We start from the raw sequence: 19,840 nt of genomic DNA on the forward strand, positions 1-19,840 counted from the left end.
TCCGAGAGATAGGAACTTTGGCCTAAACTTAGGGTGGGGGCACTGGACGGCTGGGCACCTTTGATTGGGATGGGGGAGGAGACGCGGAGGGGCTGTGGGACCCCAGAAAACGGGGCTGCGGTGGGAGTGGCTGTGCCCGCCTCACCCGCCCCACCCACCCCTCCAACCAGGCGGGCCGAGGGTCGCTGTACTCTCTGAAGGTGACGCTGGAGGAGCTGCCCTGCAAGGACCCCATGGTGTGCCAGCTCCCTGTGTCTGAGAAAACCTTGGTGAGTGATGGGGCTCCCCCGTTTCTCTGTGCCAGGCCGAGTCTGGCAGCAGTTGGGGAGGTGGGTCAAGCCAAAGAGAGGGATCTGAGGCAACAGCTACTCAGGTCGCTTCCCTGGACGCAGGCCAGAGACCAGGCTTTAAAAGGTAAGATGTCTCCACCGTGGGGGTGATTGCCTTGGGGGTGATCCTCATCTGGGAGGCCTCCAGCGCCATCTAGCCGAGGGCCCCCAGACTGGCTTTCTCCTCTCCCCCTAGCTCTGCAGCTTTGAAGTCTCCTATGAGCTAGGAAAACACGCGTTGCTGAAGCAGGACTGTGGCCCAGTAGATACCAAGATGACAGGTGCAGGGATTGCCCAAGGATGCTGGGATAGCCTGGGTCAGACTTCATTCAGGGTTTAGCCTTGATTTCTTTGTTCCAATCCCATCCAGATGACAAAAATGAGACTTCCAGTCCACTCCTCCCATTGTCGGACAGGGACCCTCTACCCCAGGTGAGGAGTCCTCTGGGGAGCTGGCTGCTGCCTTATATCCCCTCTCTTCCTCTCACCCTGGCCTGGGGCTCCCTGGTCAATCTGAGAAGGAATCCTTGTAAAGACCCCTCTGCCTTTCCAGGACTTTTATTTGAGAATGGCTTCGCTCTTCAAGTACTTTATCACCACCTATAACCGGACATATGAGACGGAGGAGGGTGAGGACCCAGCCTGGGGTGTACGAGTCCCAAACAGATCAGGCCTTCCCCCACTTTGGCACCTTGGTGTTGGGAGGGGAAGACCAGGAGAGGTAGTGCATCCCCAGGACTCCTAAATCACCAAGTTCTTGCCCAATTTCCCAGGATTGGGCGGCTACCTCAGGGATCTGACTCTTTCTCCCATTGGATCTTCCTGGTCAGAAACCATGGGCCTCCATCATTCTGGGTCGAGTGGGTTGGAGCAAAGGACAGATTTGCTCTGCTGGAGGCCCCTGGCGTGGTGGCCTTTTCCTATGACCTCCTGTCTGGGGGTGCTCTTTGGAGCCCGTTCTGGTTCTGCCTTCACACCTGAGAAGTCATCACCCCAGTTTGGCCCCAAAAGTTTGTCACACCTCTCAATCTTATCACTTGCAGGTCTGCCCCCCACCCCCACCCCTACCTGCTCCAGGGTCCTGTCCTTCCTGAGCTTACAGAGCCCACCCACTCCCCAGGGAAACTTCTGCCAGTTAGCCCCAGGCACTCCTCCTTTATGATCTGCCCGGAGTCCCAGCCCCTCCTCTCCTGCTCCTTGGTCCTCAGAAGCCCAGTGGCGCATGTCCGTCTTTATCAATAACATGATACGAGCGCAGAAGATCCAGGCCCTGGACCGTGGCACAGCTCAGTATGGAGTCACCAAGTTCAGTGACCTCACAGGTAGGGCTGGTGGCCAGAGCCATCATGGAGCCTAGAAGAGACAGGACCTGTTTCTAAGGCCCTGATCAGGGCTGTCTTAGAAAACTCCCCCCTCCCCCATCCGCTGCCCACCTCTGCCCACAGAGGAGGAGTTCCGCACCATGTACCTGAATCCCCTCCTAAAAGAGGAGCTTGGCAAGAAGATGCGCCTAGTCAAGTTTGTTGGCGACCCTGCCCCACCTGAGTGGGACTGGAGGAAAAAGGGGGCTGTCACCAAAGTCAAGAACCAGGTTGGACCCTCAGAAGTGAGGGTGGGACATGAGGATTGCCCTGGGGTTGGGAAGAGACCCAGCCCTGACTCTGCCCATCTCTTGTAGGGCATGTGTGGTTCTTGCTGGGCCTTCTCAGTTACAGGCAACGTGGAGGGCCAGTGGTTCCTGAAACGGGGGGACCTGCTCTCCCTCTCTGAGCAGGGTGAGCATCCCACTGTACCCCCGCTGTGCCCAGCCTAGCTCCTCCCAAGGGCTCCTTGGGACTGGCCGTGTGTCTCCTAGAGCTCGTGGACTGTGACAAAGTGGACAAGGCCTGCATGGGTGGCTTGCCCTCCAACGCCTATTCGGCCATAAAGACTTTGGGTATGCATTAATGGGGTCCGGGGGGACAGTGGGAGCCACTTCTTCCTCCACCTGAAGTCACATTTTGTGAGGGGGAGAGACATAAGCATGGGAGTCACGTGAACTGGGTTTAAGCCTTCGTGCTGACCCTGAAGTCCTTGGGCAAGTCAACTCTCTCAGAGCCTCAGTTGCCTCATCTGTGAAATGGGGCTCATGCCCACTTCATAGGATTGCCTTGAGTATCAAGTGAGGAAATATAAGTCAAGTTCCTGGCACATAACAGGGTCTTGATATTTTTGTTGCTTGGAGATCTGTATTTCTAGCCACCGCTAAACCAGGTAGTAACTCACCTCCCTCTAGAGGGGAGGTGTTGAATTAAATTGGCAATTCAGTCAAGCAGTGGGCTGCAGAGAAAAGGATAAAGGGCTGAGGGACTGAAGTGGCCACATAGAAACTGGTCTGGAAGCCTGGCGGGATCAGGGCCAGGTGGGGACCCACACATGCCCTACAGGAGATGGGCAGAGTCAGGGCTGAGTCCTGTCAGAGCAAGCCGAGGTCAAGTGCCCGAGGAAAGCAGGGACAAGCGAGGAGTCAGCAGTTGGGGGCGAGTTCCATCTCTGCCACATTTCTCACTGGTTACTCCCTCAACCCCTGAGTTGACACTCTAGATTGAGGCTTTTCCACAGAGGGGGTGGCCTGTGTTCTGGGGTGGATGAGGAATGTGAAGCCTGTGGATAAGGGGCTTAGCATAGCCTCTGGCTAGGAGAAGACTGAGTGTATGCTAAACAGTGTCCGCCTTTTCTCTACTTCCCCATCGACTCCCCACGTTGCCCAGGAGGGCTGGAGACAGAGGATGACTACAGCTACAGTGGCCATTTGCAGACCTGCAGCTTCTCGGCCCAGAAGGCCAAGGTTTACATCAATGATTCAGTAGAACTAAGCCACAATGAGCAAGGTGAGTGAGGGATGGGATGGGGACAGGCCACGCGCGGCTGGGCCCGGGGGCCCCTGATACTGCCTCTCTCCTGTCTCAGAGCTGGCGGCCTGGCTGGCCAAGAACGGCCCCATCTCCATTGCCATCAACGCCTTTGGCATGCAGGTAAGGCCCTTGCCCCCTGCTCCTGCTCCATTTCTTGTTGACTCCTCCCCTACTTCTCCTTGGAGTTGGCCTCCTATCGCTTTTTCTCCCTCCTCAGTTCTACCGCCATGGAATCTCCCGCCCACTGCGGCCTCTCTGCAGCCGTTGGTTCATTGACCATGCGGTACTGCTCGTGGGCTATGGCAACCGTGAGTTCTGCTGACCCCTCTCTGCCCACCCACCCCAGGTCACAGGCAGAGGTTGAACCACAGCATCTCAGGACCTCTAGGGGGAAATCTGGGGAAAGCCTAGGAACCCTTTCCCCCCAGCTGTGGGCCAGGTGGGATCATCCATCCCCTCTGTGGATGGGAAGGCTGAGGCAGTAGGAAGTTAAACTGTACGGACAGCTAACCTGCATGAGAGGAGTAGGTAGGTACCCTTCCTGAACCCTAGAGCCCCAGGTCTCCAGGAGGGTGGTCGGGGGCCTGTCTCTTTTCTGCTCTTTTCCTAGTACCTGTCACACAGTAGGCCCGCAGCAGATATTTGAAGAGTGCAGAGTGCTTGGGGCCCTGACTCCCTGCACTCCCCACTACTTTCCAGGCTCTGATGTTCCCTTCTGGGCCATCAAGAACAGCTGGGGCACTGACTGGGGTGAGGAGGTGAGTCTTGCCTGCTCAGCCCCTGGCCCTCCAGCCCCCACCCTGCCCTAGTGCCCTCACCAACCCCCCTTCCCCTCTCTTCCAGGGTTATTACTACTTGCATCGTGGGTCTGGGGCCTGTGGTGTGAACGTCATGGCCAGCTCAGCAGTAGTGAACTGAGGAGCAGCAGCTCAGGACCTGGTGCTGACCAGGGCAGTGCCTCCCCGAGCCGGACCTGCATTTCCAGGTCCCTCCCCAGGAGGCACAGCTGGCTCAGGGATGGGTGCCGGGTACCTCAGGGTGAGCAAAGGGCACTGGGTGAGGGGTACAGCCCCTATCCCCTCCACCCAGCTCCCACTCTGAAGTTCCCCAGCTGCACCTTTGTTACGTTGTGGTAGCCAGCAGGGTCTTGGGGTGAAGGATGATGTCTTGGCAGCTGAGGCTGGGCCAAGAACCCTGGGCTTAGGCAAGGAACAGGTGGGAAGCAGATATTCTGGTCTTAAATTCAGCTTGTCCTCAGTAGCTCTGGGTTCCTGACCTGGCTTTTCTCTGGCGTTATAAACTCTGGTTCCCTGGAGTTGGGGACAGTATCCCCTTTCTTGTCTAGACAAACTGTTGTAACCACCCTTTTCTAACAGCAATAAAGAGGCATCCTTAGCTCCGATGTGGTGTGAATGCCCAGTCCCTGAGGTCAAGGAGGGGTGGTGGGGACCCCTGGAGGGTTAAGGTCAGGCATTTAGTCCTGCCCAGGAGTCTAGGGCCCAGCTTCTGTTTCAGGAACCAAAAGGAGACGGAATGAAACCCATGGATGGATCTTTATTCCGGAAGAGTTTGCTGTCTTTCTTAGGGGCCCCTGCTCTGAGATGGATGGGATCAATCAGAGGAAACACCCTCTTTCCTGGAAAGACTCATCAGGGTTTGGTTAGAGGTCACTCTCACCATAGAGGGCACTAGAGAAGGCCAGGTAGTCCAGGGCTCCAGCTGGAACCCCAGGCCCCTTGTAGGGGGTCATTCGTCGGATGCAGTACTCGGCCTGCTCAGCTGGGAGCTCCCGCCGCAGCTCCTCTGGGGTGATGTAGTTCTGCGGAGAAGAGGTGTTGAGGGCCCACAGGTCCTGATCCCTGCCCCAGCCCGCCAGCCCCTCCATGCCCGGGACCCACCTTGTCTCCCGCCAGGATCTTGAAGGAGGCCACCACTTGCTCGGCTGTATCAGTCTCGGCTGTTTCTCGGGTCATGAAGTCAATGAAGGCCTGGAAGGTCACGACCCCAGCCGCGTTGGGGTCCACTATGGTCATAATGCGAGCAAACTCCACTTCCCCCTGTAGGGATAGAGGCCGGGCATCATGCCCCCGGTGCCAAAGCCAGGAGGGCTCTACGTGTCCAGCCTTGGCTGCACAACCCCAGGAACAGGGTGCCCCCTTTCTCCCTAGATTGCAGCCTCTGTCAGCTCTGCCTTAGGAAGTCCTTCCCACTAGGCTGCATCTGCTTCCTGCCTGTGGCAGTGCCCCTTTGGCCCATTGGTCCTGGTCTTTTCTCCTGGGACTCCCTGTAGTGATGCAAACTCAAGCTTTGGAAACAGAACTAGGTCCAAATTTCCAGCTATGTATCTTTGGACAAGTTAATCTATCTCTGTGAGCCTTTGCTAGCCCCTGTCTGGAATGGTCTGATTCTGCCCCGCCTCAATGGGTGTGATGAGGAGAAAATGAGGTCATGGATGTTAAGGTGGGAGGCACATAGCAGGTGATCCATGTAGGACAGGGTACTGATGGGAGGAGGGTGAGGGGCACTCACCAGGTCATAGCCCATGGAGATGAGGCAAGCCCGGAAGTCATCAGGCTCCATCATCCCATTCCGCTTCTGTAGTGGGTAAGTGGGTGTCAGGCTTGGTCCTCCAACCCCACCAGCCCCCAAGTCCACTACCCCAGTAGGCTGGGCCCTTGCTGACCCGGTCAAAGTGGTTGAAGGAGGCCCGGAACTCATTGAGCTGATCCTGGCTCAGGCCCTTGGCGTCTCGGGTCAGTACCTGGTTCTCCACCTCGTTGATGGTGCGGGCGATGGTGGTCAGCAGCTGCTCCCAGCCCACACGGATGTGCTGGGAGAGCAGGAGATGGGCTAAGTCGGTGGGCAGCCAGTGCCTGGCCACAGGCTCCAGCTCCACCCCAACCCACTGTGAGACCCTGGGTAAGTCTTCCTCTCTGGGCCTCCGTACCCATCTGGAGGTTCCACTGAGTGACCTCCAGTAGCCCTTTCTGCCTTAAAGTTTGATGACTTATTATGTATTAAGTATTGATCCAATCTGGCCTGGCTTTAGATTGCTATATGATTCGGGACAGGTCACTTTTCACTCGTGGGTCTCAGTGTCCCCATAGGTACATTGGGGGATGTGGCCAAGCGGAATTGGGACCCTCCTGGGACAGACGTGCTGTTTCCAGGTGTGGCCACACCAAGCTTCCCAGCCAGTGCCGCCTCCCCACCTCCATGCTGTAGACGGTGTGCTTATTGTCGAACACCAGGCTCTCCTGCAGCAGCTGGTGGTCGCCCTCCAGCCGGTCAATGTTGTTCTTATAGTTGATGACGATCTGCTCCTGCTGCCTCAGTCCAGCCATCTGCTCCTCCAAAGAGCCAGCCATACCCACTGCCAGGCGCCCCACCTCCTGCAGGGGGACCCGGGCAGGATGAGGACTCTCGGCTCTTGGTGGCCCAGCTCCTGCCCCAATGTCCAAGCCTTACCTCCATCTTCCCCTGGATCCAGGGCCCAATCGCATTGGCCTGGGCTGCAAACTGTCGCCGGAGCCTCTCATTCGCCTGCTGCCGTGCCAGCTCCTCCTGCAGCATCTGGTCACGGCTGGGCACCAGCTTTCGGACCTGAAAGGGGAGTGGCTGTGCCAGGGCAGCTCTGGAGGAATCCTGCCCCTCAAACAACCCCTGCTGCTCTGAACCAAGGTGTCAGGGCTTGCTGGGCAGGCGCTGGGGCAAATCACTCAACCTCTCTGGGCTTGTTTCCTCATCAGTAAATGGTCATCAACTTCATTTATTACTAACTGTTTTGTAAAGGACGCCCACACACCAGCTTTCATTGTATTTCACATCAGGCCTGACAGGAAAATGCTGCTGTTAGGGCCTCTTTACAGATACGGCCGACAGGCAGGGTGACCTGTCCAGCACCACATGGAGTCTCTGGCAGACCGCAGACCCTTATTTTGGGACGCCTGAGGTTTCAGGGTGATGAGAGGCCTCAGGAGCAGGTGGGAAGCAGCGGGTGGCCACAGGCAGCACTGACCGTGTCCCACTTGGTGTTGATGTCCTGTGCGCTGAGCGTGATGTAGGGGTTGGTCAAGCTGGGCCCCAGCCCATAAGTCTGGCAGATCTTCTGGATCTCACCCTGGATGCCCAGGATGGCACCCCGCTCTCGGTCAGCCTCGGGCAACGTCGCCTTGAACTGCTCATGTGCTGTCAGTAGGCTCTGGGGGCAACAGGCAGGAAGGATCAGCCAGGACCCCCACTTCCTGTAAGCGAGAGAAAGGGCAGCACGGTGCTCCAGGCCATCCAGTGGGTCCAGGGCAAGGCTGGCTCAAGAACCCAGTCCTGTCTCCCAGTCCAGCTCTCAGAAACAGGTTTTCCTTCCCCCCATTCCTCAAGAGCCTAAGGAAGTGGCCGACAGCATTTTAGGCCAGCTTCCCTGTCATCTCATGCAGCCCCCCCGCTCCCAGAACACCCTCGCCCACCTGGGTCTCCTCCACGGAGTGCACCAGCCAGACGTCCTGCAGGTCCTCCACGGCGCCATCCAGCCAGTTGTTGAAAGGTGCTGCCCGCCGTGCAAACTCCAGCTGCAGCTGGTCGATGGTCTCCAGCAGCTTCTCCATCCTCTGAAGGCCGCAGGAATGGCAGAGAGTCAGCAGTTTGCCCAACAGGACCCCTCACCTGTCTCCAGTCCAGCCCCCAGCCTCACCTCAAGCGCATCCCGCCTCTTCTGCGTCAGCGTGCCCAGGTTGTCCCACTGGTCGCAGATGGCCTGGCAGCGGCTGTTCACTGAGGCAGCGTCATGGTAGTCTAGCTCACTGGGGGCGAGAAGAGGGGGTGACTGGGGGGCCAGACTGCAGCCTAGATTTCCTCCTGATCCACACCCCGGATGGTGGTGAAGGTGTAAGAAAGCCAGGGCAGGTGGGGGTGAAGCGGGGCTTTCCTGCAGGGGTGTTCCCAGCGTGGTCCTAGGCCCTCGCAGTGGTCAGCAAACTCATTAGTCAACAGAGCCAAATATCAAACAGTACAACGATTGAAATTTGAGAGCAAATTTTTTAAACTTAAACTATATAGGTAGGTACATTGTTATTAACTTAATTAGGGTACTCCTAAGTCTTAGGAAGAGCCACATTCAAGGGGCCAAACAGCCGCATGTGGCTCCCGAGCCACAGTTTGCCGACCAGGGCTGGGGTCCTAGGGGAAGAGGGGTGTGCCACCTAGTCGATTTCAAAGGCCTCGTTTCTGCTTGTCCCTCAGGAGTTTGAATGGAGGGGCGGGGTTATGCGAAAAGGGGCGGATTTACTGGAGGAGGTGCCAAGACGGTAGCCAAACCGGTGCGAAGCTGAAGGGAGCGGGCGGCCATGGGGCTGGTGAGGGGCAGTGAGTGGCGGTGGGGAGGAGTGTGGGCAGCAGAGCGGGTTGGGAGATGGGGATGGGGATAAGGGAGGAGGGAAGGAGCAAGTGGTGATGGAGAAAGTCAAAGGGAGAACGGTCTTGAAGGCAATGAGGATCGGGGCGGGGCTCCAAGCCGAGGGGTGGGCCCGGTCTGGGCCACGCCCACTCGAGCTCCCGGGCCACGCCTACTTGAGCTCCTGGGCCAGTGCGGCGATGTGCTCCACGCGGTCCTGGTGTGCCGCCAAGTCGCTTTCAAAGGCCTCGTGGCGCCGTATTAGCGCCCGCACCTCCTGTAGCGATGCCGACTCATAGTCGCGCTGGGTCAGCATTTCCTCCTTTCCTGCTCAGGAAGAGGAGCGCGGCCTGGAGCGGGGCTGTGCCCGCGGAGATTCTTCATCTGGAATCGCAGGTGATCACACCTGCCTGGCCCACCCTAGCGGTTTGCTTTGAGGCGCTGGCCTCATAGAGTGAAATGAAACTCCTGTTCCAGGGCATGGCCGGTAACTGACGTCTGCGTCCCTGACCCTGCGCGGTGTGGGGCGGCCCTTGGTACTGATCTGGTATTATCTGATGGAGAACTACCTCCCACTGACTGAGCCTGATGAGCTCCTGACGCGGTTTCCTCTGCTCACCTGTGTCCCCAGCGCCTGGCATTTGGCAGACCCCCTATGAATATTTGTTGGGTGAGTGAATAATGAACCTAAAAGTGCTTGGAGAATGACAATTACCATAATTATGCAAATAAAAACATATTTATAACGGCAGTAGCAACCATTGATTGAGTGCCTCTGCATTTTGCAGAAAAGGTAATTGAAATTTAGAGGTTTGAAGATCTCGGGGTCACCTAAGTGGCCTTATATTCAAGGACTTCTTATTATATCAAACCATCATTATTTCTTATACTCATAATCCATTGTTAGTGTTTGTTCATTACTTTTAGGCAAGGAGTCATTCGTTTGTAGGGCTAAAATCCTAACAGAACACAGGATGGCTGTGTTCATACAGAGTAATATATGCGACTCGTGCAATATTTTGGCATCAATATACTTTGAGCATAACACAAGTGACATTAGGGTTAGGGATTCTCCTTTGGATACCTGCTACATATACAAATAAAATGCTAAATGACAAATATATTAGAGCAGAAATCCAGAAGGACAGACCCAGAAGAGTGTGAAGGGCCTGGCTCTATACATAAAGAAACTGTAGCCCAAAGAGGGGCCGTGACTTGGTTGCATAGCAAGGGTGGGACCAGGAAACAAGTCTCCAACTTTCTGGCAGAACCCCTACCCCTGGCCGGCACATTCTGCCAGGAGTCCCACTCTCTCCAGTCTCCACCCCAGGACAGAGTCAAGCCGCAGGAAGTGCCCTACCCCGGGTCCAGGCTTCGTGCAGGGAGGCCTTCTGCTGGAACTTCTCAGCCAGGTGCTGGAGGCGCTGCAGACGCCGGATCTCCGAGAGCAGCCAGTCCTCATAGCCTTTCTCCACTTGCTCCAGCCCCCGCCATGCGTTGGCAATGTCCTGTGGGGCAGGCAGAGGTGCCCGCCATCATGGCTCACCCATTGCTCAGAAGGGGACACAGATCCCAAGGTCACCCAGAGAATACGGGCACCGGCTCACCGAGACCAGCTTGCCCTCGGAGGGCATGAAGGCGGGCCGCTGGCTCAGCCGCAGCTTGGTCTGCAGCGTGTTGAAGTTGATCTCCAGCTGGCACTTCTCCTGCACACGGGGCGGCTTGTGCAGGCGCCGGTAGTCCCGAAAGTCCTCCAGCTTGCGCTGCATGGCACTCATGCTGTGCTCGCCCACACGGTTCTCCAGCCATGGGATGGTGCGGCGGATCCATTCCAGCAGCTGCCAGGGCCAGGCAGGAGCAGAGCAGAGAGGTCTGGGCTAGCGTGTTCACCTCACCCGCCCCCCTACACCCACACCTAGGCTGTGCCCCAAAGGCCTGGCTCAAGCAGAGTGGGGGTCTGAAGGGAAGAATGGGGGATCCCCACTAGTCTGGGAAGGAGTAGGGTGGTTAATTTCTGAGTCCAGGGACCAGTATAAGTTGGCACAGAGCAAAAACCATGAGACCACCTAAATATGAGTGAATGGATAGATGAATGAGGAAATGAGTGGATGGTGAGTGAATGAGCAGGCGCTTGGAAAGGCAGAAGGTGGTAGGAGCTGGTGAAGATTTCATGAGGAGGCTGGGGGAGACCAAGGCTCCTCTGAGGAGAGGGAGACTTGGCCGGCACAGACCCGAGTGGGCAGGTTGGGAGGGCACTGGTGGGGATGAGACCCTCTCTGGCTCACCTCACTGGCAAGCTTCTCATACTCCTGCATGAGCCTCTCATTCTCCTGGTTCACAGCTAGCACCTTGCAGATCCTGTTGGCGGCTGTCTCCGCCTGTGGGGTGGGGGTGGGGGTGGGGTAGAGTGGCTGCCATAGAACAAGCTGCCACAGACACCCCCAACCCAGCCTCCCTCTGTAAAGCCTATGAACCCTGGGCCATACAAACAGAAACAGGGACGAGGGGAGCACATCTTTCTGGGGGCAGAGGGGCTTCCAGGCCAGAAGCCTCTGCCCCTGAACTCCCCGAGGACTGTGTGTGTGCAGCCGGGATGTGGCGCTCCCACACACGGGCCTGGCATCTCCAAATGTTGAGATGCTTCCAAGGTTGGCCCTGAGTCCACAACCCCTCACCTGCTCAGCGCCAGCGAAGGCATGGTAGAAGCAGGAAACGTAGGTCATGATGGCCTTCTCATCGGGCTTTGGCGTGTTCACGATGTCTGGGGGATGGCAGCGAGGTGTTTATTGGCCAAACCCAGGGGTGGGAAATGGGCTTATGTCCACACCCAGGCAGAGATCTATCTCCCTTAGAACGGGAGGGGACAGAGACATCTAGCCATGGTCACCAGCTGCCAGCTACATCTTCCTCTTCCCTGAATCCCTCTCTGATCACCCCAGGGTCCAGCCGTCTCCCCCTCTGTGGGGTGAGGAAACCATGTGGGAGTGGGTGAGTGGGCAGACACCGCAGCCCTCATGAGGCACCAGACCACACTGCCTGGTGTTTCTAACCGTCCCTCAACTCTGTCTGCCTTTCCCCCAAGTTCTCATCCACCGATGCCCACACATTCAGGTACCAGGCACAGCAGGTGCTCAGAAAGTGTGTGCTGTTTCAATTTTTTTAAAAAAATATTTTGTTATTGATTTAAGAGAGGAAGGGAGAGATAGAAACATCAGTGATGAGAGAATCATTGATTGGCTGCCTCCTGCATACCCCCTACTGGGGATCGAGCCTGCAACCTGGGCATCGAACCTGGGACCCTTCAGTCTGCAGGCTTATGATCTATCCACTGAGCCAAACTGGCCAGGGCTGCTGTTTCAATTAACTAAAGCCTTGCTTGGGCACAGGGACCAGACACAGCACCTCCCCAAAGGAGCTCTCAGTCTTGCGGAACCAATGTTCCAAGAGACCTAGGAAACTGGGATATGAGGCAGGGGGCGGGGGGCATTCCAGAAGGGGAGGGGAGGCTGGTCCACTAGGTGGAAGGGGACAGGGAGATGGACTAGAGGGGCCTAGAGAGGAGGGCCAGTGGCATAAAGGATTCTGACCAGGGAGCCAGGTGAAGGGCAGGGCCTTCTAGGAGGAGGGAAGATCAGATGTAGAGGTTAGATAGACCATGAGATAGTCTGACTCTAACCTTCTGCATCCAACATCTTAGGGATGTCCAAGTATTTCTCTGCCACCTCAAAGGCAGTGTTCAGGTTCCCAATGGGGTCATCCTAGATGGGTATGAGGGGGAGAGATTAAAGGTCAGCTGAGGACAGAGGTTTTGGGGAGTTGAGGCTGGGGGTGTCGGAGGCCAACCTTGCGCAGTTTGGCATAGTCGATGAGGTCGGGGCGGTGTCGGTGGATGAGAGCACAGAGGGCCAGGCCATCCTTCCAGCTGGACAGAGAGACGGGGGTGGGTCAGGCCCGAGTTCAAGCTGAGGCCCTGTCCTACCCTTGCCCCAGAAGCATCCCCATCGGGGCAGCCTCATCTGTCGAATGGAGTAAAGTCTAAACTCCTTTGCTTGGCATTTGAGGCACTTCATTACTAGACTCGGATTACCTCCTACCATGATTCTTTCACACACCCCAGGCTTAGGCCCCACCAATTTCTAGATGTTTTTGGCCTCCTGCCCACAGGTTCTCTCTGGCTGAATGCCCTCCCAGGAATATCTCCAATGCTCCCTCTTCCAAGAAGTCTCCCTCACCCTCCTGGAGTCAATTCAACACTGACTGAGTCCTCCTATTTTCAGATACTATTCCAGGAACTCGGCTGTGACCTCTCCTCCCCTGCGGCCTATAACAGGGGCCAGCTCTGGGCCCCAGGGCCTGGCAGAGGCCCGTGCACTCGAGCGGACCAGCTGACAGACCTGGTGTGGAAGTTTTGCACGTTGACATTGCGGTATGGCGCTGTCTTCCGCTGGCACCATAGCAGCAAGCCTTCCTTGGCCGAAGTTTCTGGATGCAGATGGGGGCGTGTTAGCTGGGGAGGGGTCTGAGCCAGGTCCTCTCACCTTACCTGCTCCTCCCCAACATCCCCTGCTCACCCTCCACAGAGATGTCCTGGATGGCAAAGCGCAGGATGATGGTCCAGATCATGCCCAGGGTCATCTTCAGGTTCCCATCCACGATCTCTACAGGGCGGGGATGGGGCAGATCCCACCTGGGGTTCAAGGCCTGTGCTACCAGCCTCAGCTACCTCCCCGTGCTCTGTTCTCTGGGGCCTGGTCCCTCATCCCAGGGCTGGTGCCTAGTAGGTACTCAACTGTTTTATTGAAAGTTGATTATAACACCGTCTAGGTTCAGGGCATGGGCTGGTGTTTGGGGCACATTTGCTCCTTACAGTCCCTCCCATGAGGCATGGATGGTTATCCCCATTGTTGAGATGAGAGAACTGAAGCTCACAGAGGTGACTTGCTGATGGCAGGAACACCCCCAAAGCCCACCTAGGCCCCCTCCTGTCACCTCCTCACCTTCAGCCCCGATGGACACCAGCCTAACCCCCTTGCTGGCAATGAAGTCCAGGGCCTTGTTGACATTGGCAATTTTGTGGAAGCGCATCTTGCCTTTGTCTGGCCTGGACAGCCTCTCTCCTGGGTGTAAACAAAGAGGTAAAGGGTCAAAGTCATGAGAGGAAGTTGGAGATCTTGTCCTCAAACGTTCCCCTCCATCGCCAATCCCCTGCAGTCTCTGCTGCCGTATTCCCCCAGCTCTGGGGATCCCCCTAGGTCCCGGGGTCCCTGTGCACAAATTTGCACACCTCACCTGAAATGACCTCCAGGAGCAGCATGAGCTTGAGGCCATTGCGGAAATCCTCCTCGATGTTCTCGATCTGGGTGCCTGCCTTGCGCAGGTGCGAGTTGCACCAGGCCGTGAAAGTCTGGGGGCGGAGAACAGCGCTCAGACCCTAGCGCTGAGGCCAGGGCTCAGGCTCCTTGGTCGGGGCAGATCTCAGAGCCCAAGGCCCTGGATTCCAGTCTTGGCTCAGTCCCTGACTTGCTGTGTATCTGGGCCAGTCCCTTTCCCTCTCTGAGCTTTAGTTCTCCTGGAAGAGGAGAAATGGGGTCTGGGTCCCATGCAGGTCTCAGTTTGGACGCTGAGCAGTCTCCAACACTGGAGGGGGTGTGGTTAGAAAATCATAAAGCAGACACGCCAAAGCTTGGGGCCCTCTGAGGTACCAGGGCCAATGCAGGATGATACAGCCTTTTTAAAACCTGAAAAATTCGGGGTCAAAGCACATCTAGCTCTGAGGGTTTGGCCCGAGGGACTGTGCACCTGTGTGTTTTTATATGAGCCCCGTCGACCTCTCCGGGCTGTTGTGAACTGGCCTCCAGGTAGACTGTGCGTGCGGAAGAGCTTTGCAGGCTGTGGAGGGTCAGCTGGGCACGCGGGCCCAGCCTGATCTAGTTTGTGGAGGTGACTCTCCTCCCCTGCCCCCCAGAGTCAGGGCATCTGAAAAGCTGGTCTGGGATGGGAAGGCTGGTATGTGGCTGTGTGTCTACTGGGGATGGGGTGACCTGGAGCCTGGCGCACAAGTTTCTACCAAACTACCAAGCTTTCAGGCCTGGATTCTCCTGGATCCATCAGCTATGAAGTCCTTGGTTGAATCCATCTTTGGGCTCCAATCCTCTCTTAGGCTCAGCCTCCCCATCTGTACAGCTAAGGGAACAGACTCCATGTTGTCTCAGGTCTCTCTTCCCCGCCCTGGCAGGATTCTAGAATTAGAGCGCTCCCCTACCACAAAGCCGGTTCTCCTGGACAGTGGCCCTGGAAGTTATTTGGAATTCTTTCCCTCAGCCAGTGTCCCCTCCTCAGAAAGAGCTTTTCAGATGCTCTAGAAGATGGCCTGGGAGATGATGCTTTAAATTCTTGAGGGGCTGTCATTGCTAAGGGAAGGGGGTGAGCTTCCTGTCACTGAAGGTGTTTTGATGGGGCCCCAAGCAAAGGAAGGGCAGTTGATTCTCTGCAGTGCCTTCCAGCCCTGGAGTCTGGGATGCCCTGGAAATGGAGGGGGCAGGGGGCAGGCAGGCCTGGGCGGGGCCTCCATGGAAAAGGAGGAGGCATTCTTTCACTCGACAAACATGATTCTTTTTTTTTTTAATTGTTGTTGTTGTTAATCCTCACCCGAGGATATTTTTCCATTGATTTTTAGGGAAAATAGAAGAGAGAGGGAAAGACAGAGAGAAACACATCGGTTGGTTGCCTCTTGCACCAGCCCTGACCAGGGCCCGGGCTGGGGAGGAGCCTGCAACCAAGGTACATGCCCTTGACCGGAATCAAACCCGGGATCCTTTGGTCTGCAGGTCGACGCTCTATCCACTGAGCTAAATTGGCCAGGTCCAAACATGATTCTTAATGAGATGTGGCCCCTGCCTTAAAGCAATTCACAGTCAGTCAAAGAGTCATGTTGGTCTGAGAAGAGCTGGGAGAGACTGGTGTCCGGGATTCCAGGGGAGTTCCCTAAATCAGGTGGGGACCTCCTGGGGAAGGCTAATATTTGATCAGAGCTGTGATGGAGGAGCAGAAATTATTCAGGCAGCAAAGGGCAGGCAAGGGCATTCTGGGCAGGGGCAGCCACGTGGGCAAGTGCTTGGCAGTAAGAACAGTTGCTAGGTTTGAGGGCTACAGCTATCTGGCCGCTGCCAGAGTGAAGCTGGGGGTGTTGGGCTGTACATAGTGGGAGGCAGGCCGGAGGGGCAGCAGCGGCCAGGTCATGCACGAACTTGGGTGCTAAGCCAGGGAGTTTGAACTTGACCCTGAGAGCAACAGGGAGTCAGGGAAGTTTTCAGGCAGGGGCGGGGGGCGGGGGCAGAACTGTGTTTTTTAAAAACTCATTCTGGTTGCAGAATGGAGACTGAAGACTTGGCAGAGCAGAAGGGAAAAGTGAGGAGGTGGTGACCGGGACCAGGGTGAGAGAAGGGAAGGTGGCAGGACGGACGAGGTGGCTGAGATAGAACATCTGTTCCTGCTGGAGTACACGCTCCCTGGGCTTGTCCCCTGCTGAGTTCCTGGCACCCAAAACAGTGCCTGACACATACTTGGACCTTCTCAAGAAATAATGCGTGGATATTTTTGAATGAGGTTGAATGAAGAGGACTCAGGCATCGGGTGGAAGGAGGTGGGAGTGTTCCAAGATGCAGAAGAGCAGCAGGGATGAGGCAGGGCTAACGCTGAGCGCAGAGATGTTCGTTACATTGTGAGAAACAATGTTGGATGAGAAAGAACAGACCAGAATGTCCAGCATCCCCGTGAAGCTGATTAATTTACAGAGCATCTATACTCCTCAGCCACTGAATGAATGGATGAGGTGGGTGGCTGTACGTTGGATTGAAAAGATATTCCTGATATTTTGTTAAGTGACAAATACATGTATCTTAAGAAGGACACATGGACCTGGATCAGCGAGAGGCCTGGGTGGGTGGGGGTGAGGATAAGAGTTGTTGCATAGCAGATGACAGCTGGAGTCAGGGGCAGGAATGACATCACCGGGAGATTGCTGGACCAGCGGGTCACAGCCTGGCTTGGAGACAGGTGCAAGAGGAGCCTGAGGGAAAGCTTGTCACCTGGGGAAGCTTGTCAGCTGAGCCTCCTGGTCCCTGGAGTCATCTCCCATCACCTAACTCAGTAGAAGTGCTCTGATTCTCAATCCTGGGATTCTCAGATCCTGAAAATGTCACAGAGCACCCCTGTTGCCTGCCCAGTCCTGGAGTGATACTGTTGGCAAATGTTGAGCAGGGTCCAATAACCCCATGGTGTCCTCCCTGTTCCTGGCCTGCCACTCTCTAAGGTTTTTTTCACCCCAGCCTGGACCCACCCCTCTTCTGGGAACCCAGGTGTCCTGCTCCCTCCACTTGGGAAAGTCTGGGAGCGAAAATAGCTCAGGGAGAGGGGGCTTGAGCACCCTACAAGGCTGGGCCAAAGCAGCAGCTGCCCATGTGCCCCTCTCCAGCTCCCACAAGCCGCTGCCTCAGCACAAAGTGTCCATCTGGCCAGAGAGTCAGGTTACTGCGTAAGGGGACCCAGGGCTCCCTCCTCCCCAGTCCTGTGGCCTTCTCAGCAGGGAGGGGTATCCTGAGAAAGAGTGGGAATGCGGCAAGCAAGGGGCAAAGACCCTCAGGTTGGGGGGTGGGGGGGTCCCGTTTTCTGACAGCATATGATTTGGGTCCTATTTCTGCCTCTTTCTAGTCCTCAGTTTCCTCATTTGGCAATTGAAATAGAGTGACTACGGACACCATGCTGGAGAGAATACAGAGGAGAGGGTGGGAAGGGATCTGGGGTGGTTGTCCGCACCCCAACATTCCTAAGTCTCTTTACTAGTTGCCTGGCTGCTAGGGTGGGGCCTGGGAATATCTAACTAGAGAGGTGGGGTAGGTGTGGGGAAAAAGAGACTATTCTTCCAGAAACCCCCACACTTGGATCTCCTGAGCTAAGGCCAACCTGTTTTCACCAGGAGAAGTAGGGCAGTGGACCCAGGGGAATGAATCCTGGGGGGCACACCGGGAAATCTCCTTGTCATCCTAAACCCCTCATGAGGGCTCCCAGCCCTCTCTCTCTTCCAGCCCTGGGGACAGCAGAGGACTGATGGGCAGAGCCTGGGCGAGGGAGTGGCACTCTGACCTGCTGAGATGACAAGCCAAAACTGATCGGTTTTTCGGGCCTCAGTTTTGCCATCAGGAAATGGGCTGGTACTCACTTTCCGCTGCTGCTTCTCCCAGGCCGGGTCCAGCAGCAGGTCGCGATCCCAGTCCTCCTCCTGTTCCATGTACTCGCCGCCGCCGCCGCCCGCGATGGGCCCCTCTCCGGCCCCCAGACCCTCGGGCTGCATAACCATCATCATCTCGCTGGAGCTCCTGGCTTCGCTCTGCTCGGCGCTCTCCAGGACACAGGGGCCGCGTTAAGTAGCGGCGGGCCCAGCCCCGGATCGGATTCGCGCTAAATATGGGGGCGGGGGGAGGGGCCGAATGGGGGCGAGGGCGCTGGGGTCCGGACCGGGCCAGAAGGTGCATGGGGCCTGGGGACTGCAGAATTTGGGGGCATTGGCTCGGATCCCGTGACGGAGATCCGGGGTTCGCGTTCCAGCTCTGCCGCTAGGGCGCTGTGTGAGCTTGGGAAAGCCACGGGCCCTCTCAGTTTCCTCGTGCACAACGGAGATGACAATAATAATAGTGGCTGCAGACCGCTGAAGACGCTGCGCTTCGGGCCTCCTCCTGACCCTCTTCCTGCGCGGCGCTGGTGGGAGACCGGGAGCCCTATCCCCATTTCACAGTCAGGAACACCGAGGCGCAGAGATGTTTTGAACGTTTCCTGGGGTGATTAAGGGAGAGACTCGAGCACGGGGCGGGGCTCCAGGCCAGCTGGATGGGACGATGCAGGGCTATTAATATCGGGGTGGCTGGGGGGTCATGGGGAATGTGCTGAGCCGGGAAACCCCGACGCCACCAAGGCTGCAACTCAATCCTGCAGGCACCCTGGAGAGCCAGCCCAGCGAGCCGGGCTTCAGCGGGCGGCGCGGGTCCTCCGTGGGTGGGCGGTGCTAACGCCGTTGCCCCGCCCCAGTTCCAGCGCCAACGGGATTCCAAGCATCTCCTTGGCTCACTTAGCCGTCCAATCACATCTTCGCATCCGCTGGCGACTCCACGTGACTCTAAACTCACAGCCACGCCCCTCAGAGCTTCCATTGGTTGGGGTAGACTTCCGTCTGACACTATCCCCGCCCCAATACGGAAGCGGCGGGGTACTCGGGACCCTACAGCGGGTGGGTCCAGGCCATGGGGCAGCCCAGGGCGGTGGGGAGCGCGGACGGGCCGCCCACGCGGCTGCCCCTCGTGCTCACCGCGCTGTGGGCGACGGCGGTGGGTCTGGAGCTGGCCTACGTGCTTGTGCTGGGTCCTGGGCCGCCCCCGCTGGGACCCCTGGCCCGGGCCTTCCAGCTGGCGCTGGCCGCCTTCCAGCTGCTTAACCTGCTGGGCAACGTGGGGCTCTTCCTGTGTTCGGATCCAAGCATCCGGGGCGTGATGCTGGCCGGCCACGGTCTAGGCCAGGGCTGGGCGTGAGTGGGGCACGGGATTCGGCGGTGTAGCGGGAGCCTTGGACAGGGGGAGGGGCCTTGGGACCTGAAGATGTTAGAACCAGATTCGATAGGATCCGCTTGTTAGAACCAGAGAACTCATTTAGAACCTGGATGGGAGAGCTAGGAGTATTACTTATTCACTTACAAATTTTACTGAGCACCTACTATGTGCCAGGTAAACTATAGGCATAATAAATAAATTATATAGAATGTTAGATGGTGGTATGGAAACAAAATGTAGAGCAGGGTAGAAGGGATGCAAGTTGCAGTTTTAAATAGGGTGGACAAGGTAGGCCTCATTAAGAAGGTGGCATTTAAGCAAAGACTTGAAGAAGGTGGGGGAGTTAGCCATTTGGGAATCTGGGGGAAGAGTGTTCCAGGCAGAGGGAACAGACAACATAAAGGCTCTGAGGTAGTTATGTGCTTAGCATGTTCCAGGAACAGCAAGAAGACCAGTGTGGCCAACATGGAGTGAGAGAAGAGGAGGAGAGAGGTTAGACATGTAAAGACCTAGTAGGACATTGAAGGCTTTGCTTTTTATTAGAAGTGAGATGGAGAGCTGTTGCAGGGTTGTTGTTTTATAAGATTTATTTTTAATCCTCACCCGATGGTGTGTGTGTGTGTGTGTGTGTGTGTG

General features: G+C 56.6%; 3 protein-coding genes across 4 annotated transcripts in view; 2 read left to right on the plus strand and 1 right to left on the minus strand.

Moving 5' to 3' along the window:
- Positions 1 to 4,623, plus strand: part of CTSF (cathepsin F) — a 7,402-nt gene extending 2,779 nt beyond the window's left edge. Inside the window, exons 2-14 of the mRNA XM_006771687.1 lie at positions 33 to 269; positions 526 to 610; positions 700 to 761; positions 883 to 958; positions 1,538 to 1,651; positions 1,775 to 1,920; positions 2,008 to 2,104; positions 2,185 to 2,265; positions 3,080 to 3,199; positions 3,279 to 3,343; positions 3,441 to 3,531; positions 3,923 to 3,981; positions 4,067 to 4,623. Of these exons, the coding sequence (XP_006771750.1) occupies positions 33 to 269; positions 526 to 610; positions 700 to 761; positions 883 to 958; positions 1,538 to 1,651; positions 1,775 to 1,920; positions 2,008 to 2,104; positions 2,185 to 2,265; positions 3,080 to 3,199; positions 3,279 to 3,343; positions 3,441 to 3,531; positions 3,923 to 3,981; positions 4,067 to 4,141 (1,308 nt within the window). The 3' untranslated portion in view covers positions 4,142 to 4,623. The remainder of the gene's footprint in view (positions 1 to 32; positions 270 to 525; positions 611 to 699; positions 762 to 882; positions 959 to 1,537; positions 1,652 to 1,774; positions 1,921 to 2,007; positions 2,105 to 2,184; positions 2,266 to 3,079; positions 3,200 to 3,278; positions 3,344 to 3,440; positions 3,532 to 3,922; positions 3,982 to 4,066) is intronic.
- Positions 4,624 to 4,757: 134 nt separating this feature from the next.
- Positions 4,758 to 18,056, minus strand: ACTN3 (actinin alpha 3). Its single transcript, XM_015569040.1, has 21 exons — positions 17,827 to 18,056; positions 13,899 to 14,013; positions 13,607 to 13,726; positions 13,181 to 13,267; positions 13,004 to 13,091; positions 12,453 to 12,531; positions 12,286 to 12,367; positions 11,285 to 11,370; positions 10,895 to 10,987; positions 10,217 to 10,447; positions 9,970 to 10,117; positions 8,786 to 8,936; positions 7,911 to 8,019; positions 7,687 to 7,827; positions 7,242 to 7,424; positions 6,692 to 6,826; positions 6,436 to 6,615; positions 5,907 to 6,053; positions 5,753 to 5,818; positions 5,122 to 5,280; positions 4,758 to 5,042 (listed from the first exon to the last, which is right to left on the minus strand). Exons 1-21 carry the CDS (start codon positions 17,968 to 17,970, stop codon positions 4,884 to 4,886), a joined length of 2,703 nt encoding a protein of 900 aa, XP_015424526.1. The 5' UTR covers positions 17,971 to 18,056; the 3' UTR covers positions 4,758 to 4,883.
- A 734-nt stretch (positions 18,057 to 18,790) lies between these two features.
- Positions 18,791 to 19,840, plus strand: part of ZDHHC24 (zinc finger, DHHC-type containing 24) — a 6,545-nt gene continuing 5,495 nt past the window's right edge. The window contains exon 1 of one of the 2 annotated variants that reach the window (XM_006771550.1): positions 18,791 to 19,182. In XM_006771550.1, the coding sequence (XP_006771613.1) occupies positions 18,902 to 19,182 (281 nt within the window). In that variant the 5' untranslated portion in view covers positions 18,791 to 18,901. The remainder of the gene's footprint in view (positions 19,183 to 19,840) is intronic. The other variant, XM_015569041.1, reaches the window with a different exon arrangement.

This window comes from Myotis davidii, unplaced genomic scaffold (genome assembly GCF_000327345.1).
Source record: "Myotis davidii unplaced genomic scaffold, ASM32734v1 scaffold425, whole genome shotgun sequence".
NCBI lineage: Eukaryota > Metazoa > Chordata > Mammalia > Chiroptera > Vespertilionidae > Myotis > Myotis davidii.

What these genes read in the sequence shown, in the direction of transcription:
- ACTN3 (XM_015569040.1), bottom strand. Translation starts at nt 17,970, where the DNA reads ATGATGATGGTTATGCAGCCCGAGGGTCTGGGGGCCGGAGAGGGGCCC. An exon ending in GCACTGGCCCAGGAGCTCAA is followed by an intron (nt 8,020 to 8,785) that starts GTAGGCGTGGCC and finishes TCTCGCCCCCAG; the next exon opens with TGAGCTAGACTACCATGACG. An exon ending in TCAACACCAAGTGGGACACG is followed by an intron (nt 6,827 to 7,241) that starts GTCAGTGCTGCC and finishes CTCCCCTTTCAG; the next exon opens with GTCCGAAAGCTGGTGCCCAG.